Source organism: Cetorhinus maximus, chromosome 29, assembly GCF_964194155.1.
Source record: "Cetorhinus maximus chromosome 29, sCetMax3.hap1.1, whole genome shotgun sequence".
In the NCBI taxonomy this organism is placed as follows: domain Eukaryota; kingdom Metazoa; phylum Chordata; class Chondrichthyes; order Lamniformes; family Cetorhinidae; genus Cetorhinus; species Cetorhinus maximus.
This window is the reverse complement of record NC_135907.1, coordinates 20,946,407-20,966,924: the sequence shown is the minus strand read 5'-3', so window position 1 is coordinate 20,966,924 and position 20,518 is coordinate 20,946,407. Positions and strand designations below refer to the sequence as shown.

The 20,518-nt window shown below is 43.7% G+C and overlaps 1 protein-coding gene across 1 annotated transcript in view; it reads right to left on the bottom strand.

Annotated features, from left to right (window-relative positions):
* The window catches only part of LOC144669345 (transcription intermediary factor 1-beta-like), a 94,851-nt gene that overhangs the window by 25,363 nt on the left and 48,970 nt on the right, over window positions 1-20,518 (bottom strand). Inside the window, exons 4-11 of the mRNA XM_078531708.1 lie at window positions 15,531-15,678; window positions 9,267-9,399; window positions 6,396-6,512; window positions 5,346-5,460; window positions 4,421-4,567; window positions 3,531-3,648; window positions 2,332-2,885; window positions 712-1,059 (exon numbers count right to left, since the gene is read on the bottom strand). Coding sequence (XP_078387834.1) covers window positions 712-1,059; window positions 2,332-2,885; window positions 3,531-3,648; window positions 4,421-4,567; window positions 5,346-5,460; window positions 6,396-6,512; window positions 9,267-9,399; window positions 15,531-15,678 — 1,680 coding nt within the window. The remainder of the gene's footprint in view (window positions 1-711; window positions 1,060-2,331; window positions 2,886-3,530; window positions 3,649-4,420; window positions 4,568-5,345; window positions 5,461-6,395; window positions 6,513-9,266; window positions 9,400-15,530; window positions 15,679-20,518) is intronic.

Sequence of the window (20,518 nt, the reverse complement as noted above, 5' to 3'; positions counted from 1 at the left end):
TCAGCCTAACTCATATGTTCAAATCTGAGAGTTTGCCTTGAATACATAACTTTTGAACTACATGCTATTAAGGACACAAGAGCAAAGAATGTGGAATAACTGTAGAACACAGAGCATGAAGAGGAGGAAAAGATTCATCCTATTTCAAAAATCACAATTCTGTTTAGTATTGGCTTCTGCCTCTGGAGTTTGATGTCAGCTATGACCAATATCAGAACCTCCTCTTAATGGCTACAGCAGGTACGACATCATCAACTTCGGTTCCTACATCACCAGAGCTTCTAACCCCAGTGCTTCACTTGAAGAGCAACTGAAATGAGCTGTACACAAGGATACAATCGACAAGAAAGCTGAAGCAAAGTGGGAATTTCAGTAATATTTCAGAAACGAAGTGGGCATTGACAAGCCAAGTCCACATTTAATTCTGCCAGATAAGACAATTGTGTTTTTTTCCCAAACTCGCCTTGTATCTAGAGAGAGCATTCTGGGCTATCTAATCCCAAGGGTGAAGTATTAGTGCCAGGGATCCCATTGCTAATCAATAGTTGTGGCGGAGGGAGATTTGAAACGATGAATTAAGAAGCCTGGAGGCACCTCATTACAGCATATTGCTCAAATCGAATGTTTCTGACAGAAACTGGCACCCAACATGTTTTAATTCATTAATTACAAGTGATGTGCAATTGCCACATCTATATTTGATACACTTACACTCTGGCTGGCAGGAGGGCTGGGGTGAACTTGCTGGGGTGCAGTGTTTGAGAGTAGCCGCCTGCTGAAAGTAGTATTCGACCGGAGCGCTTGCTGTACCGGAGGAGAAGGTCGGCTGACAGGCACGCTCGGCTGTGCGACGGACGTAAATACTTGTTGCACCGGTGGGGACTGTCCACTACCCGGCGCGCTGAATCCAAAGGCCGGCTGCTGCCGCTGCACGGGGGAAGGCAGTTTGTTCATGGCAGAAGGCTGTTGGACGGGCATTTGCAGGTACTGCGTAGGAGGCTGCTGCCCGCCGATCAGCGGCTTGGGAGCTCCCTGAGTATGCCCTTGAGGCTGGTGGACCTGCGTTGAAAGGATTCAAATTGTAGAGATAAAAGGAAATAAAAGCTTGCACACGCTAGAAGTCAGAAATTACAGATATTGCGGGAAAAATCAGGTCCTCCAGCGTCCGAAATGAACTCAGCAAGCGACCCAAATGACTCAGATTTTCTCAATTCTGGCACCAGGTATGCGGTATTTCAGTTACGTGGAAGGACTGGAAACACCAGGGTTATTCTGCTTAAAGAAGAGAAGTTTAAGAGAAAATTTAATACAGCTATTCATAATCATTAATGATTTTGAGAAAACAAATAAAGGGAAACTGCTTCCATTGGCAGAAGGGTTCGTAACAAGAGGGCACAGGCTTAAGGTGACTGGCAAAAGTGCCAAAGGCAACGAAGGGAAGCCTGATGGTCTGAACTGACTCCTTTTGAGCTGCAAAATTCCATAGTTCAAAAAAGCTGCTGGTACTTTGGTGAGACTGACAGAAGAGTACAAACCACAGAGGCTCAAAGTGAGGATACACAGGGTTGGGGGGGGGGGAGAAAAACAAAAATAATTAGTGGTTTGGTACAGAGCTTGCAGAGAAATAAGGAGACATGCTAAGCTTTTCATCTTGCACTCATCAGGACAGATTGCGAGATTACCAACAGTAAAGGGGACAACAATTTATACTGCATGAGAAGAGCATGCTGATTTGTTGGCAAGTGGACTTTGGTTGGTTGAGGCATTGCCATGGAGAATGTAGCAGAGAACAGTTAAGTGTCAAGCTTTTGTTCAAATTCAAACCAGGTAGATCGACTCTTAATTGGTCAAAGTATTGCCATGGGGAATGAGCCAGGAAATGGTTGTCCAAGTTTTTGTTTAGTTGAAAAAGGCACAATGCATGGCCATGCTCCTTCTGTCTGCAAAGGACAAAAAGAGCCTTGTATGTGGATACACATGGCTTCTAGAATGCATAAGTGAACCACATTGCGAGCCCGGATAATTATCTTAAGGTAGTTTTCAGTGTAATTCTTAGCACAATCAAGCTTGTTTAGCAAGTGCTGTCCAATCACTGAATCACATCTAATGTTGGACACTCTGTTTTGAGTTTTGCAAGCACGGGCTGGTTGGGTACAGTCAGTACTTTACCTGTTGCGAATTGACCAGCACACTCTTCTCATGCAGTATAAACTGTTGTTCCCTTTACTGTTGGTAATCTTGCAATCTGCCCTGATAGTGCAAGACGAAAAGCTTAGACAGTGCGTCTCTTTTTTCAGTAATACAAAAATAATTTCTAAATCGTTTACTTACTTGTACTCCGTTCATCTGTGGCAGTAATAGCACCTCACCCATGAGCTGCTGCTGTTGCATCTGAACAAGGTTCCCTTGTGGCACCAACTGCACTTGCATCTGCTGCAGGTATCTCCCATTCGCATTTGGCATTGCGGCTGTTGGCCTGACCAGCTGCACTGCTTGCTGCATCCGTGTCTGTCCACTTGCTGGGGGCCAGGGTGGAGCTGGGTGAGGCTGGCGCATGAGAACCTGCTGCGAGCTCTGTTGTGCAGGGGGTTGACGAGGGGGCGGGAGCTGCTGGTAACTGGGCGGCGGGGGTCGATGGGAGGGCTGCATAGGTACATGGCTTCTCCAAGAGGTTCCTTGGGTCGTAATCATTCGATTGTGCTGGGAGATGGCCTGGTGCTGGGAGACGGCCTGGTGCTGGGAGACGGCCTGGTGCTGGGAGACGGCCTGGTGCTGGGAGACGGCCTGGTGCTGGGAGATGGCCTGAGGAGAATGGCCAGACGTCGAAGGATGCTGAACTGGAAGATGTGCCGACAGTGTTGGGGGAATTTCAATCACAACATTGCCTGTTGGGAAACAAACCATTTGTGAAAATGTTCAAGATTATCAAGGGACAATTTTTGCGATATTACAACTACAAAAATCTATACATTACAATAATAATAACTTGCATATATATAGCGTAAAACATTACAAGGCACTTTACAGGAACGTTATTGGACAGTGAGTCAGATATTAGCACAGGCAACTTTTAAGGAGTATCTTAAAGGAGTACAGAAAGGTAGGAAAGGTTTAACAAAGAATTCTAGGGGTTAGGGCCCAGCTAGCTGAAGGTATGAATGCTAACAGTGGAGCAATTAAAATCAGGGATGTCCAAGAGGATAGAATTGGAGGCACATAAGAGTGCAAAGGTTTGTAGAGCTGGAGGAGATTAGAGAGATGTGGGGGAGGTTGGGCAGGATCAGCAAGGCCACAAAGGGACTTGAAAACAAGGATGACAATTTAAGACTCAATTTGTTGTTAGACTGGGTGCTAATATTGATCAGCAAGCACAGGGGTGATGGATGAATGGGATTTGGTGCGAATTAGGATGTGGGTAGCAGATTTTTGGCTGAGCTCAAGTTTATGGAAGGTGGAAGATGGGAGGCAGACCAGGAGAACACTCGTTTGGGAAATCTGAACAAGTATTCTGCTTTTGAACAGCTGCTCACCAAAGTTGGCCGCATTCTTTGTCCAGAAAGCAGAGTCCCAGAGAAACGTAATAATGTCATTCTTCAACTCCTCGGTGCTCACCTTGGATTGTAACCCTCTTTGCAACTGAAAAAAGATCTGAAAAAACACAAGCAAAACAAAATCCCTTGATCAAATACATTTCCTAAGTAGTGATTGTTCAAGTCTCAAGTACAGTGCCTGACTGAAGTACAGGGGCCTTTAACAGGTGACAGCCTCATCCCGTGCACTGGGCTATGATGTTTCTTCATCTGTAGCTGCTCTAACATATACAGGAATGCAATGTATAAGCAATATTACAACCAAAAATCATATCAACTCCCCAGCTGGCTCATGGGTACAAGCAGAGCCCCAGCAGTGGTGGGACAGTTACCGCACTTTTAACAGCAGCATGCTATAAGGTGGTGGCACTTTAATGAGACGGTTCCCTCAAACCACAGTCTTGTTCTCCTCCCATAAGCTGATGTCCTGAGAACCAGAAGCAGCGCAACAACTGAGCCCAGATCCTGAATTAAATATTCAGGTTTAGTCACAGAAATTAAGCGAGTAGGATACATGCAAAAGAGCACACGCTTAAGTGCAATGGCAGCAATTAAGCTGCCCCAGTTTTTAAAAACTACATTCTGCTCCTTAGTCAAAGTCTCTTTAGTCAACAGCCTCCCTTTAATGGGCATAATCTAAATAGTGCAACATTTCAATCCCAGACAACCTCACATATGCAGTGACATTGCCTGTTCTGAGTCAGCCGTGTCCACTATGTCTACAAACGTCATTTCCACACACACCTCTAACCACTGAAGCAGTAACAGGTGCAGATAAGAAAGTGGCTAAGCTCTTTAAGCAGAAGGGCAAGATTCTTTTTCTTACGTACCAATTTCTTGCAGAGCAGCAGGGCTGTGCTGTTATCAGTGCTGATGGCCCAGGAAGCAAATTTTAAGACATGGTCCATTTGCCGATACAGTTTGGACATGGACAGGTGTTGCTGCCCCAGCTTCAGCTGCCGCTCCTCCGTCAACTTCTATCAGAGTGGAAAGCATAAGTTAGAACCTTGTGAACGTATCCATCACTTGCCTGCTTGTTCGTTAAGAGCACAGCCAAGAGACCTGAGCCCTGCTGATGCTACCCTGAAACAAATCTCTCTCCCTCCCATTGGGGAAGCTTCTTAGATAATGTGAAGTATTATAAGTGTGTCAAGGAGAGAATTAATAGCATAAACCTGGGGAGGGTGCAGGCCTACAGAAGGCTATAGGTTTCAGCCCACAGCATTAGGTTGTCAGAAAACTCATACAGACTGGGCGGCTGAAGATAGGAGGGAGAATAAGACAAAAAATTAAACTAACTACAGTTTAAACAAGAGTGAACTTGTATTTTGTGACAGTTTAACATGAAGATTTTTTAACCCAGTGCTTTGGAAGGCTCCAAGTCCTACTGGCACATCAGCGCGCAAGCCTTTTCTTATGTATTAGGCTAGGCAGAAAGGGTCAACAGGCTATTTAACTGAGGGGGCATCACAGCATTTTCCAACTCAATCAAGGTCACTTTTCAGTGAGAGCCACTGGCAAACAAGTAGGACAGGGAACTTTAATAGCAGTTTCTGATCCTAAGGCGGCGAGGCAAGATCAGATGGAGTGCTCCAACAACTACTTGGCTATGATCAACCCAACACAGCATGGGCTGGCATTCGCTTCTGTACACTGGTTCAGCTCTATGGCAGGCTGTACTTATCTGATTTAAGTCACTGGGGATGCAACATTTGGAACGCCTGGAACAATATCAGTCGTGAACACTGTAGTTACCTCCAATCTTTGGATGAGCGTCTTGCCCCGTTTATTTAGCTCCCTCATTATCTGAAGGATGGCCATCTTGATCTCAACCTGGACCTTCTTTTGCATGTCCTGGACATCTCTCAACCTGACGGATGAAATCAGAGCCACTTTGATTCAAACACAATCAGAACACCCAATCTACGTATGTCCCCCAGGATTCCTTTGGATTCTAATAGAACAACTAAATTCACACAGCAAGATGGAAGGTCAGAGGAGGGATGTAGGCTCATTAACATTCTGCTCTAACAGGTTTTTTTTGTGGTATTTTAAAGAGGCATCACATGGAAATGGTCTCCTCTTGTCTTGGAATGCTTTCAAACTGAACACAAGAAAAAAGCTTTGAATAAACAAAAATAAAAATCCCAGAAAAAAATCCTCTACAAATTGACCCTTTTTAAAAAAAAAAAAATGGCTATTGAAATTAAAAACTCAAAAGTTAAAGTCTCTTCTCTCCCCGCTGTCCAAGCACTGGATTTCTAGCTTAGCTAAATTCCTGGCAGGTTTTTAAATCTAATGATATGAAAATGAGAAATATGTTCAGTCACAACACCCGCTGCCATAGCTTTCACCTTGAAAACTGTCAGCATTCTCTTCGAATTTGAGCCCACAGAGAGGAGGTTGGCAAGCTACTGAACAATGCAGGGGACGGGACACCGCACCATGGCCTCATCCGATGTTTGCATACGTTCCCTTCAGCAGGGGCTCCCTAGAAAGGAACCCTGCTTTATTTTCTCTCTCTCTTGGCTCATGGGAGTTGAACAAATTGAAGTGCCCAGCTGACATCAGCTAAGGCGTGAGGGGACTTGGGCCTATCTGAAGCAGTATTAAAGTCGAGTGTAACATCCGAAATGGCAGCCAAAATTATTATTTTTTTTGTGGCTTGCAAGTCGTGCTGATTGCTGCTCCTGTTTTCAGTGGCGGTTGTTTAAAGTTGAGACTTCTCAATTAAAGCAGGATAGCGGAGGTGTGCTGTCTAGGTCAGGCACCATGGTAAAAAGCATTTCTCAACAGCGGGCATACCTGGTGCGGACCTGCTTGGTGGTCACTTGCAGCTGGGTTTTTTTCTCAGTCAACCTCTTCACTAGGTTTTCCAGTGTCAGTTTCTGGTTCTTGATGGCTTCCTCTAGAAACTGGTACCTGTTGACGCAAGTTTTGATGTTTATGGTGAACGTAATTTTGTGCACTGCTCACTGAAAATAACCAAAGACCACCCTCTGTTCATATACATTACAGCTGCTTACTGAAGGTTAAATCCCAGTGAAATAATTACTAACCTATGTTTCCTTTTCTGGTCAAAATCCAGTCAGTGAGTGTTGTATCACTGCTGTGCAGATCATTGCCACTGAATGGCACAATCACAGATGCCTAGTCTACTAGACACTGGCAGTCAGCATCAGCGCTAAGCAAAGAATTAGGTGTATTTGGTGTCAAGTTAGATACATGGCATTAAAAAAGGGAACTTTTTGTTGAACGAGAAAGAAAGAAAAATATAGAAATACTTTCATTCATATCACACCTCTCAACCTCGGTGTTCCAAACTGCTTTACATCCAATGAAGTACTTTTGAATTTTAGTCACTGCTTTAATGTAGGGAAGCACAGCAGCCAATTTACACAGCAAACTCTCACAACCAGCAGGATAATGGCCGGATAACCTGTTTTTAGTGAAGTTAACTGAGGGAGGGATAAATATTGGCCTTGACACCAGGGTTAACGGAAATCTTCTTTCAAATAGGGCCACGAGATCTTTAACGTCCCACATGAGATGCTGACAAGGTCTCATTCAAACGATGGCATGTTAGACAGTGCAGCACCATGCTGAACAGTCAGCCTAGATCCTTTGTTCTCTGGGGTGGGACTTTAAATCTTCATATGGGGAGGTAGTGGCATAGTGGTATTATCACTTGACTGGTGTTCCAGTGCCCCAGCGTAATGCTCTGCGGACCCGGGTTCAAATCCCACCATGGCAGATGGTGGAATTTGAATTCAATAAAAATCTGGAATTAAAAGTCTGATGATGACCAAAAAACCATTGTCGGTTGTTGTAAAAACCCATCTGGTTCACTAATATCCTTTAGGGAAGGAAATCTGTTGTCCTTACTTGGTCTGGCCTACATGTGACTCCAGATCCATACCAATGCGGTTGGCTCTTAAATGGGCAAATAAATGGTGGCCTAGCCATGAGAAAAAATTCTTAGGAAGAGAACAAAGAGTGCTACCAACTCCGCCACAGCTGTTACAACCAACTCCTTGTCTGGATGCTCTGGATTACCCATAGCATATGTAATTTGCAGCCAATTTGCACAATACCCGATATATGTAATTTGCTTAGATTTTTGAAGTTCCTCGCATGAGACAAATCAGTTAATTAAATTGGTTAGATAAACTGAAATCTGGCTTAAAAAACTGGGTCAAAATCTCTGCTTGGGAAAGTAATTATAGGGTATCAACCGGAACTGTTCTGAGACCCTCCTGCTTGCAGTATTTAGTGAATGATGATGCATTTGCAGAAGAGCCTTTTAACCATGTGCTGCAGAAACTCTGATTTGTGGCTCAATTAAAACAAATGGATCAAATTTACGAGGATGTTGCCAGGAAAGTAGAATGTTAGCTATGAAGAATGTATAGGCTGGAGCTGTTTTCTTTGGAATAGAGAAGGATGATGGGGAGACTTAAATGAGATGTATAAAATTACGAGGAGCCTAAACAGAAGTGGATAAGGACCCATTTCCTTTAGCAGAGAGATCAGAGGAGCACGGATTTAAAGTAATTAGTGGTGGATCACAGGGGAGTTTGAGGAGAAATGCTTTCACCCAGTGGGTGGCTGGGTTTTGGAACACTCTGCCTGAAAAGGTGGTAGAGGCAGAAACCTCCATCACATTTAAAAATCACTTGGATATGTGATTGAAGTGATGTAACTGACAGGGCTACAGGCCAAGACCTGAAAAGTGGGAATAGGCTAGAGAGCATTTTCTCAATCGGCACAGACATGATAGGCCGAATGGTCTCCTTCAACAATATGCATTTTCAATGTTTCTCTCTCTCTCTCTGAGAAGAATGGAACTCCTTTCTATTGAGGCAATAACCCTCAAATATCACAGTGGGAATTCCAGCCAACATAGTGAGTATCTGTCAAACAATCAATATCATTTAGTTAATTTTTTCCATTATAGAAAGAAAGCTTTGCAAGCCCTGTATTTATATAGCGCTTCTCATGACCACCGAATGCCTCAAAGAGCTTTAGAGTCAAAGAAACACTTCTTTGAACTGCAGTCACTGTTGCAATGTAGGAAGTGCGACAGCCAATTTGCAAACAGCAAGCTCCCACAGACAGCAATGTGATAATGACCAGATAATCTGCTTTTGTGACATTGATTGAGGGATAAATATTGGTCAGGACACTGGGGATAACTCCCCTGCCCTTCTTTGAAATAGTGCCACAGGGTCTCTTACATCCACCCAAGCAGGAAGATGGGGGCCTCAGTTTAACGTTGCATCCGAAAGATGGCACCTCGCTCAATACTGCACTGGAACATCAGTTCTCAAGCCCAAAGTGGGACATGCGACTCAAAGCATAAGTGGTACCAACTGAGCTACTGTTAACACTATAAACTGTGGAGGACTTGCTGCTTTCTCTGAGGATGAGGCATCACATGAACATTTTATCATGAACTAATTAAAGGGATTAATAAGCGCTTATTAAACTGGAGAAATTAGATATTCCAACTGGAGAAAGACAAACATCTGGGGACAGCCTATTTTCAACTATGCTTAAATTGCAAGTATTAAGAACAATGATCACAAAGTCTACGATGCAGTCTTCACACACAGGAGGCAAATGTATGGAGCAAGCGGAAGAAGGGTGGCTGCGAACTGAAGCAAGTCTCCGTACCTGTGATCTTTGTGAGTGAGCAGCTGACAGTCCCGGCAGGTTAGAGTGTCGCACGTCTCGCAGAACAGCTTCAGGGTCTCCTGTCTGTGAATGGAGCAGAAGATCGGCCGCTCGCAGTTTGTCCTCCCATCGACTAGGTGGATGAGAGAAAGAGACAATCAGAGCGCAAGTGAACACTGGCAATTGCAGAGCTCGATAAATAACAGCAAGTTCTTTCCTTGCCTGACTGATTGAACATTTTAAAATCACAAATGCTTCAACGTCTCACCACATTTAAACCAGGTTTAAAAGCAGAGATAAATTTGCAGTTCAGGTGACAGGATCAAAACTAGTCCTGCCGAAGGAGTGTGGAGTCAAGGCAATGGAGGAGGGCACAGCTTGATGGGCAACTGGCGCAGGGACATTGCACTCTACCCAGAAGAAGTGGGGGGTAATATCAATTCTTGTCTTATTCTTGCAGGTATTGATCTTCTACTTGTTAACAATGAAGTAGCCTCTATAAACCATATTGGTGTCAGTTTCGTACATTCAACCTTTCCGCCATTAATTAAGGTACAAACTCAAGGGCGCAATTGTTTCAAAAGGCGAGGCGGCAAGAAACTAGACGAGGAAACAAAACTCTCACTCGGCAAGCTCAACACCACATCTCAAAAGATTTACACAGCAGCCTCACAAGACTGGCTCGTACCATCCCAGCTTCTTGGGACACACACAGCAAAAATGTAGATATTCGAGTACTTCTCTGAAGTCCTCCCTGTACTAAGGACTACTCCCTGGTTAAGCGCACGATTGCCTGCACCTATGCACTGATCTCTGCTTTATACCACCCAGCTGGATAGGCTGAAGCTAGCAATTTGAAGCAAGAGGGACTTGAGGATGTCAGAAAATGAGTATTGCTGAAAAAAAGAGATTTTTTTTGTGGAAGCTTTTCATCTTGTACTCATCAGGACAATTCGCAAGAAAACACCATGTCAAGGGGAAAACAACATATTTAAGCTTTATGAGAAGAGAGTGCTGGGTGTTTGGCAAGTGGATTCTTGACTGGTAGAGGCATAAAAACTCAAAATAGTGTCCAACATTAGATGTCATTCCGTGATTGGACAAAGTTTGCTAAATATCCTCAGGGGTGCGCTAAGAATTACGCTGACCACCAATTTAAGATCATCAGTCGAGCTCGCGGTGTGACACATTTGCTTGTACTGGAAGCTACAAGTATTAACACACAGGGCCCTGTTCTTTGTAGACAGAAACAACATGTACACATATTGCGCCTGTTTCAGCTGAACAAAATAAGTGACAGTCATTCGCTGGTTCATTCACTAGGGCTATGTCCTAGAGTCAAGCTGCCTGGTTTAAATTTCAATCAATGTTTGGCAGTTAACTGTCATCATCAACTGGTGCATTCTCCATGGCAACACCTCTACCAGAATCCACTTGCTAATCAATCAGCACCGCCTTCTCATACAGTATAAATATGTTGTTTTCCCCTGACATTGGTATTTTCTTGAGAATTGTCCTGATGAGTGCAAGACGACATCCTGGTGAATTTTCTTCCCATTGGCCACTCATCCCAGGATTCGTTTGAAATCCCAAGAGCTAAACCATTACATCAGCTTCTAGCTGGGCTAAGATCAGTTTGTTACGTGCAGATCATCCTTTACCAATTTAGTTCTTGTCATGAAGATATTTTTCATATCAGATATTATCCAGGATCCAAGTGGTGAAAACAAGAATGTCCAAATGCACTTTACAACCAACTTCTCCGAAGTGTAATCACTCTTGTAATGTAGGAAATGCAGCAGCCAGTTTTTGCACAGCAAGCTCCCACAAGCAGGAATGTGATAATGACCAGATTAACTGTTTCAGGTATAAAAACAAAAAACTACTGCGGATGCTGGAAATCCAAAACAAAAACAGAATTACCTGGAAAAACTCAGCAGGTCTGGCAGCATCGGCGGAGAAGAAAAGAATTGACGTTTCGAGTCCTCACGACCCTTCAGCAGAACTGAGTAAAGTTAGGAGAGGGGTGAAATATAAGCTGGTTTAAGGTGGGGGGGGGGGGGGAGGGGGGAGAGAGAAGTGGGGGGTGGGGGGGGTGGTGTGGTTGAAGGGACAAGCAAGCAGTGATAGGAGCAGATAATCAAAAGATGTCACAGACAAAAGGAACAAAGGTGTTGAAGGTGGTGATATTATCTAAGAAAATGTGCTAATTAAGAATGGATGGCAGGACACTCAAGGTACAGCTCTAGTGGGGGTGGGGTGGAAAGACTGACAGGGTATTACAGTTATAGATTTAAAAATAATGGAAATAGGTGGGAAAAGAAAAATCTATATAAATTATTGGAAAAAACAAAAGGGAGGGGGAAGAAACGGAAAGTGGGTGGGGATGGGGGAAGGGAGTTTAAGATCTAAAGTTGTTGAATTCAATATTCAGCCCGGAAGGCTGTAAAGTGCCTAGTCGGAAGATGAGGTGCTGTTCCTCCAGTTTGCGTTGGGCTTCACTTCTGTTCCAGTGTCGTCAGTCTTTCCACCCCACCCCCACTAGAGCTGTACCTTGAGTGTCCTGCCATCCATTCTTAATTAGCACATTTTCCTAGATAATATCACCACCTTCAACACCTCTTTGTTCCCTTTGTCTGTGACATCTTTTGATTATCTGCTCCTATCACTGCTTGCTTGTCCCTACAACCACCACCCCCCTCAACTTCTCGCTCTCCACTCCCCCCCTCCCCCCACCACCTCCACACCTTAAACCAGCTTATATTTCACCCCTCCCCTAACTTTACTCAGTTCTGCTGAAGGGTCGTGAGGACTCGAAACGTCAACTCTTTTCTTCTCCGCCGATGCTGCCAGACCTGCTGAGTTTTTCCAGGTAATTCTGTTTTTGTTTTTAACTGTTTCAGGTGTTAGTTGAGAGATAAATATTGGCTAGGACATAGGGACGAGGTTCACAGCACTCGTTCCACGGGATCTTTTATGTATAACAGGGACAGCAGTCGAGACCTGGGTTTATCATTTCACCCAAAAGACAGCACAGCTCCGACATAGCAACACTGCCTCACTGGAGTGCAATCCTAAATTGTATGCTCAAGCCTAAGGAATGGCAGAGCTATGTTGGGGTCAGCACGATGCATCTCTTAAAGATGAGGGATGAAGTGCACCACCAAATACAAAACAAGCTGATCGATCTGCTGGGGCTTGTTGAGCCTAACTGCATCCTGCAAGGTGACTACAATTAAGCCGTTGGACTTGCTGGAATCGCAACATTTCTGGTTGAGTGATGACTACCTCTGGATCCAGCCTAGACCAAGCTCTTAAAGAAACTTTAGTCACCTAATTGTCCAACATAATATTTCAGGGAGCTGCATGAACACGAGTTATGCAATGTTCTGGAAGCAATCCACCTGGAAACAGATTGGATTATTTGAAAGGAGGTGCAATACTTCACCCGAGCCTGCACAGACTGACTGAAAAATACCAGAGTTGTTCAGTTCATCAGTATTTTGATGTCAAAGTTAAGCACAATGAACAATTCTATAAAAACAGCTGGTTAATTAAGAATGGTCATCTAAGTCCTATGTTCCTATGTCACAAAAGAGCTTCACCATTCACCAAATCCAGCAGCAGAAACAATTTCATTTGCATTGAAATATCACCCAGCATTAACTTTGAGGGCATTTTAAAAAATTAATCAATTACAGAAATTTGTTTTGCCTCCTGGCCTTTCCGAAACAAAGAGCCCTGGGATTACCTCCACTCCTGCTCTGAGCATCAAGATACAGAAATGGCCTTTAATGCTCATTACCAACAGCAACAAAACCTATTAAAGCATTACCATAAACTTCACCACCTTCACCTCGTTACTGTAGAATGTCAATGCTTTACCTACACTGTTCTACTCATCATTTAGGGCAAGATATAAAACACATCTGCTCTCGATGCAGCTCATTCATTAGTTGACAGGGAAATAGAACTGGTTATTCTTGTTAAACATGCTAGGGACATTCTCTGCCCTTATATGTTTTGAGTTCCATTGATAGTACAGAGTGATCTGACTCCTTCCCTCCATGAGCACTCACTGTTCCTCATGTTTAGTTTGAGATACGACAGAGATTTGATGAATTCATTGCCCAATAAGTAGCAGGCTTATTAAAGAAAACGAGGAAAGAAATGGACTTGCATTTATTTAGCGCCTTTCACAGCCTCAGGATGCCCCGAAGTGTTTTATAACCAATGACGTTCTTTTAAAGTGTAGTCGAAGCTGTCATGTAGGAAACATGGCAGCCAATTTGTGCACAGCAAGGTCTCACAAACAACAGTGTGATAACGACTGAATGATCCATTTGTTTCAAGTATGGATTGAGGGTTACACATTGGCCAAAGTATTGGAGAACTCCTTTGCTCTTCTTCCAAATACTGCTGTGGGATCGTTTACATCCACCTGAGGCAGCAATTGGGGACTCAGTTTAACGCCTCATTCAATAGACAGTATCGCCACCAATGCAGCACATCCCTCAGTGTTACACCAAGTGTCAGCCTAGATTTTGTACTCAAGTCTCTGAAGTGGGACTTGAACCCAGCACAAATAGTGATTTTCTTTTTTTTTAAACTCTTTCATGGGACATGGGCATCATCCATCCCAAATTGCCCTTGAGAAGGTGGTGGTGAGCTGCCTTCTTGAACTGCTGCAGTCCCAATGGTGTAGGTACACCCACAGTGCTGTTAGGGAGTGAGTTCCAGGATTTTGAACCAGCGACAGTGAAGGAACGGCCGATATATTTCCAAGTCAGGATGGTGAGTGGCTCGGAGGGGAACTTGCAGGCGGTGGTGTGCCCATGCAGGATACACACAGGCCAAAGCAACTCTTCCAATTGGTTGATACCTCACTAAGTTGCAGACAGTACAAACCTCACTGGTAAATAGCCCAACAGTAAATGTGAATTAAGAACTTCCACATTATTGCTCCTTCTCCATATTTGTGCACAACAGGATTTCACCTTGGTGTTATGTAGCTCAAAATTTCTTCCTCCAAAGGCAACCCAAGGTTAGGACATAATCTAAAATTCTACTGTTGAATGCTTTTCACAGTTGCAATGGCCAGTTTGAAAATTTCACGGGTACACAGCTACCCTTCGTTGCTGATCTCCTGACAGCACTGAAAGAGTTCACCCTATAATATTTAATTCATCTTCAAAAGGTGGGCGACACTGGCAAGGCCAGCATTTACAGACCATCCCTAGTCACCCTTGAGAAGGTCATGGTGAGCTGCCTTCTAGACCAGCTGCAATTCATTTGGTGAAAATGCTTCCATGTTGCCACTGGGTAGCTCCAGAATGTTGACCCAGAGACTATGAAGAAATGGTGAATATATTCCCAAGTCTGACTTGGAGGTGGTGTTCAAATGCACCTGTTACTTTTGCACTTCCAGGCAGTGAAGGTTGAAAGCTTGGGAGGTGCTGTTGAAGTCCTGGCAACTTGCTGCAGTGTATCCACATGTCTAAAAGGGGATTCAACTGGGATTATCATCTTAAAATTGGAGGTTTCAAACAGTTTTTTTTTAAATTTTGACGAATAGAATTTAAGAATAAAAGTCCAATTTTTTTTTTTGTAATTCTTTCACGGGATGCGAGTGTCACTGACAAGGCCAGCATTTGTTGCTCATCCCAAACTGGCCTTGAGAGGTGGCCTTCTTGGGACTCTACAATCCATCTTAGGCAAGTATGCAGAGAATAAAATTGGAAATTAGTAACTCGGATGAGAGTCTACTTAGAGAGCTAAATTCTAACTTCTAAAACTGTTTATTGTATTAAGGGAAAAGAATTCAGTGGCCTGATGGTTCAGTGGGTAAATGCACAGCCTGCTGTGGTAATATGTCATTCAGACAAGGTTCAATTCCTTACCTGGAAATTAGTGGAGGCACTACAATTACCCTCAGTGCCCTCGAGCCAAAAGAAAACAGGCTTCACCCGAAGTTCCTGATCTCATTTGCTATAAAATGATCCTTGCCGGGAAGTAGGCGCCGATAGGATTGGAATTGGCTGGGAAGATTCTCAGCCCATGCTAACAAATGAAAAAGCTGGGAACTTGGGTGAGTCCACAACAGCTACCTGTGGAACTGTAAAACCCTGCAAGTCAAAACCTTCAGAAGGGCAGAAAAACTTTGGATCTATAACTCCAAAGGTTGGCTTACTTGCGTCACATGCACATAGAAAAGTATACCTGCACAAATGCACATGTGCAGCACAAAGTTTTAGAAGTTTGTACCTGTGAGCCCTGGGTTTTTCTTGCTCATAGTGTGGTCCTTTGTGAATTTCACTCTCTGGTGAGCCTCTACGCAGGCATCGCACAGCCACTCAGCACACTCGACACAGAAGCTGGAGGATACAGCGTTATCTTCACAGCTGGTACACACCTTGGGGTAGGGGGCGGAGAGCAATGGGAGAAAAAAAAATATTCAGCACACAGGTCAAAGTGCGACAACTTACTCTACTAGCAAATTTCCTTAATCCCGCTCAAGAATATGCTTTCTGCAGACTAGACTTTAGGAGACTCAATGTTTTAACAGATGCTCACACTATACACGGCGCACATGAGCTGGAGTCACCACATGGATAGGGGCAATTAGGGATGGGCAATAAATGCTGGCCTAGCCAGCGATGCCCACATGCTGCCAAAGAACTAAATGAAACAAAAGATCGCTAACACGCCATAAAAATACTGCAGAGGATGGATATCTCTCCATCCTTGGCTTCCTGCACGATTCTAACGAAGTTCAACTTTAACTCAAGGAACATTACATCTTTCGATTAGTCACTTAGCAGCATTTTGGATCAATGTTGAGCTCAAAAATTTCAAACAGCAGTCTCTGCCCCATTTTATTTCTCCTTCCTGTGCAGGTTTCGGTTTTACCCCCCACTTTTCTCCTGTTTTTGTTTTTGGCTGCTCATCATTCTGCCATTCACACCTCCTCCAGGCACACCTTTCGTTTCTTTACTTGTCCCGCTACCATTCCCTTTTGGCCCTGCACCACCAGTTCTTTTGTCATTTAATCTCTTCTTTCTTCGCCCCTATTACTGACCTTCCTTTTTGTTCTTTTCCACCATCCCAAACCCCCTTTTCCTAAATCCTATTACATTCCCAACTTTCCCGGTTCCGATGAAGGATCACCGATCCGAAATGTTAACAATTTCTCCCTCCACAGAGGATGCCAGGCCTCCTGAATGTTGCCAGCATTTTTTGTTTTATTTCAGATTTGCAGCATCCACACTATTTTGCTTTGGTGTAACCAGGTGGCAACATGGAGTGGGAACCCTGGCTTGTCGCTTGCCTAGCCCAGAGAGACTTAAATCCACTCGTCATGCCAGCGCTGTTCACATCAATTGAAATGACCAACTGAAGTCAGTTCTACCATATGGCATCTGGGGAGAGGCTCAGATTCGTGGAAAAAAATCTGAAGATGTTTGAAAGTATGGAGAGATGGAGGCAGAACTGCCCCCCAACTGAACATCAAATTAACAAAAGGCACACTCTTGCGTTTATGCTTAAAAACGAATTGCATTTATGTAGCACCTTGCACAACCTTGGGACGTTTTTCAGCTAATGAAGTGCTTTTAAAGCACTGTCATCGCCTGCCCCTCAATTTGAGGATGATGTCTGCTCAGGGTTGCGATGTCCATGTGACCGAGCAGACCGATTCTTAACCCCCAGGCGTTTGGGCACAAGGTAGCGGGATCCAGAGTGCTAGATTTTCTTTCCTTCGCTGCCACTGCTTTGCCTCATCATGAGGATGTTGGGGGTCACAGCATGATGCAGCTTGATGGACAAGTTGTTGCCAACCTGAACAATTAGTAGCAAGCAAGCTCCTCCCCATCATTAGGGTCAACACCGCCGCATTCCAAGGAGCGCTTCAAAGTGTTTTCTCTGTCCTCCCCTGGAATGCTGGCCAGTTGAGAAAACTGGACCTGATGGATTGGTGGTTTTCCATCAAAGTTGATTTTACATGAGCTGGCTTCAGGAAGGGCACTAGCGTTTGTTTAACTGCCCTCCCACTGAATCCAAAAGATGCAGAGGAGGCACTGCTGATGGAATATCTTTAGCGTTCTTATGGTCACTGATACACAGTTCAGGTCTCACTGCAGCACAGGAGTGTGGTGCTGACAACTGCTCTGTAGGGCATCTCTTGTAAGTCACTGCCTTAGTTTGTAGAGGGTTGAGTTGGCGCAGCTGATCCGGTATTGGGTCTCGCCAACGGTGATCTTTACAGAAAGGTGGCTGCTGGGGCATGGAAGTGCTCAATATATTCGGGTCTCTCATTCAACAAATATGGGAGATGGAATATTTGGCTGACCAGGTCTGGGTTGGTATACGAGTTTTGTTTTGGCAACATTCAAGGGCAGGTCGAGTTTCTTGGACGCAGAATTGAAGAGGTCAAGAGTGGTTTGCAAATCTGGCACAGAGTGAGCAGCAACACTTATTATGAAACAGCTGATGGTAAATGTTAAGCTGTTCAAATCCCAGAGAGAAACTTGAAACAACTGTCATAACCAATTTTTGCCATTTGTATATTTCGAGATGTAGGCTTTGAATTCAGTTATAATAAGACCACCGAGTCTCAGGAGGTTTTTTATAAAACTAAATTAAGCATTTATTAATTAGAAGGTTGTAAGCACATACATATGTCTATAAATTACTGTAGCAACTCCTAAAAATCCCCTAATTAATCTGACTCTCAGTTACAGCTCCATTAGGGCAACAGTAAAACATACAAATTTAAACAGACCTCTGGCAAAGCACACACAGTCACAATCAAACTAGTTTTTTTCAGCACAAAAATAAAAATACCTGGAAAAACTCAGCAGGCCTGACAGCATCTGCGGAGAGGAACACAGTTAACGTTTCGAGTCTGTATGACTCTTCAACAGAACTTTCAGCTCTGGGTCCTTTTAGACATCAGCTTGTGCCTTACAGGCTGGAGGCTTTAGATCTCAGAATCCTCTCTCTTTTACCAACAGCCTTCTCTTTCTTTATACATATTTTCCTCTTTGAATGCAAATCCTTATTGTATCACTAGGTTTTTTTGAACTTTACCTCTTCTGACAATAAAACCCTTTCATGACACCAATTTATTAGTAAGCTTTGGAAAAAATAAACATTGTTTGGTTTCTTCTGGCTGGGTGTAATATTTCACCCATTCTTTTGAATAGTTTATTTAAAAATGCAAATTTCCCCCTTTACACTTCACCTTATGTTTACCTAATTAACATTTCAAACCTACTTCTCTTCTATACATCAAAGCCTCTAGACCAGCTGGCTTTAATCTAATTAAGACACACACAGACACTACTAGAACTCTATTTTAAAATAATTTCCAACAACATCATAGACATTATATCTTCTTGACACACTGCAATCATCCGCAAACTGTAGTTCATGTATATCTGTGGCAGTCAATTTAGCTTTGGCACAGAGATGACTGAGGTTAGAGTTTTCCATCTAGACAGTATTTAATATTGACACAAGAGGGCAAGTCACTACTGAACTGCAGTCACTACTGTAATGCAGAAAACACTGCAGTCAATTTGTGCACAGCAAACTCCCATCAACAGCAATGCGACAATGACAAGATCATCAGTTTCAGTGATGTTGGTTTTGGGAGTAGTGGTGGCTGGGGAACCGGAAATAATTACCCTGCTCTTCCTCAAAATAGTGCCAAGAGAGTTTTATGGAGAAACTGGTTTTACTGAAGCTTCTTGTTTCATAGGTTTTAAATGACTTGGAAAGCAAGCAAGAATGGCTCTGCATTGAAGCAAATCTTCCATAACCTTCCCAACATTTCTAGTGGCTTTGAGTGCTCTGTCCTAAAAACTTTCCTAATCGCTATTGCTCTGGGATTTAAAGAAGGAAAGAGCAGGTTTGGATTTCTGTAGCGTCTTTCACAACTTCTGGCAATATTATTTTCATTCATGGGATGGGGGCGTCATTGGCTAGGCCAGCATTTTATTGCCCATCCCTAATTGTCCATGAGAAGATGGTGGTGAGCCGCCTTGAACTGCTGCAGTCCCTGTGCTCCCTAACAGCACTGTGGGTGTACGAGTTCCAGGATTTTGACCCAGCCACAGTGAAGGAACGACAAGATATTTCCAAGTCAGGATGGTGAGTGACTGGGAGGGGAGCTTCCAGGTGGTGGTGTTCCCATGCGTCTGCTGCCCTTGTCCTTCAAGGTGGCAGTGGTCGTGGGTTTGGAAGGTGTTGTCTAAGTTCTTGCAGTGCACCTTGTTAATAAAACACACACTGCTGCTACTGTGCACCGGTGGTGAAGGGAGTGAATGTTTGTGGATGGGTTGTGATTGCCAATTCCAAAAAGCTTTCAAGTCAATCTAGTTGAGGCGCAATCACTGTTGCAACATAAGAGCCAATTTCTGCACAGCAAGGTCCCACAAACAGCAATGATATAATGACCAGATAATATGTTTTAGCTTTGTTGGTTGAGTAATAAATATTCGCCAGGACACCAGAGTGAATGATCCTGTTTTTCTTCTAAATAATGGTATGGGATCCTTGACATGGGCCTCAGTTTAATGTCTCACCTGAGAGCGAGCACAGGACAGCACTTCTTAAAAAAAAAAATTATTCACGGGACACGAGCATCAATGGCAAGGCTAGCGCTTATTGCCCTTTCCCAAGTTAGAATGAAATTGATTCCAGGGCAGCAGGATCTCTAACCATAAACTCTGCATTAAATTTAGAGGAGCCTTCAGGGCTGTGGAGAGGGTAGATAATCAGTTATCTACCACCATGTGTTGCATTGGTTCCTAGCCTGCATCATGCTTGTGGAAATGGGCTCAAATAAACCTGAAGAGGAATGGTTCCTTTTACAATACCGTTGCATCTACTCTTCATTCTTATATCAGCGTTGCAGGAGCCATGTTTGCACACAATTCTCTCTTTACCGACAAAAGGCAACAGCACAGTTTGCTACATGTACACCTGGCTCTAGGTTGGCATAATTATTGTCTGACTTGTGCCATTTACTGTTCAGTGGCAAAAGGCCAGGGACAAAATGCTGTCCTGATATTGATGTAGTGTACCGCAATTGTGCTGTTGGCTCATACTTTTCATACTGAAGGGAAACCTGAAATCTCAAGGCAAATGACACAGCTCACAGCTTGAGCCAATATTTTGCGCCAAGTGTCATGTGGAGGATCCATCCCCTTGCTTGCAGTCTCCAAGCAAGCTTACAGCAGGAATTTGGA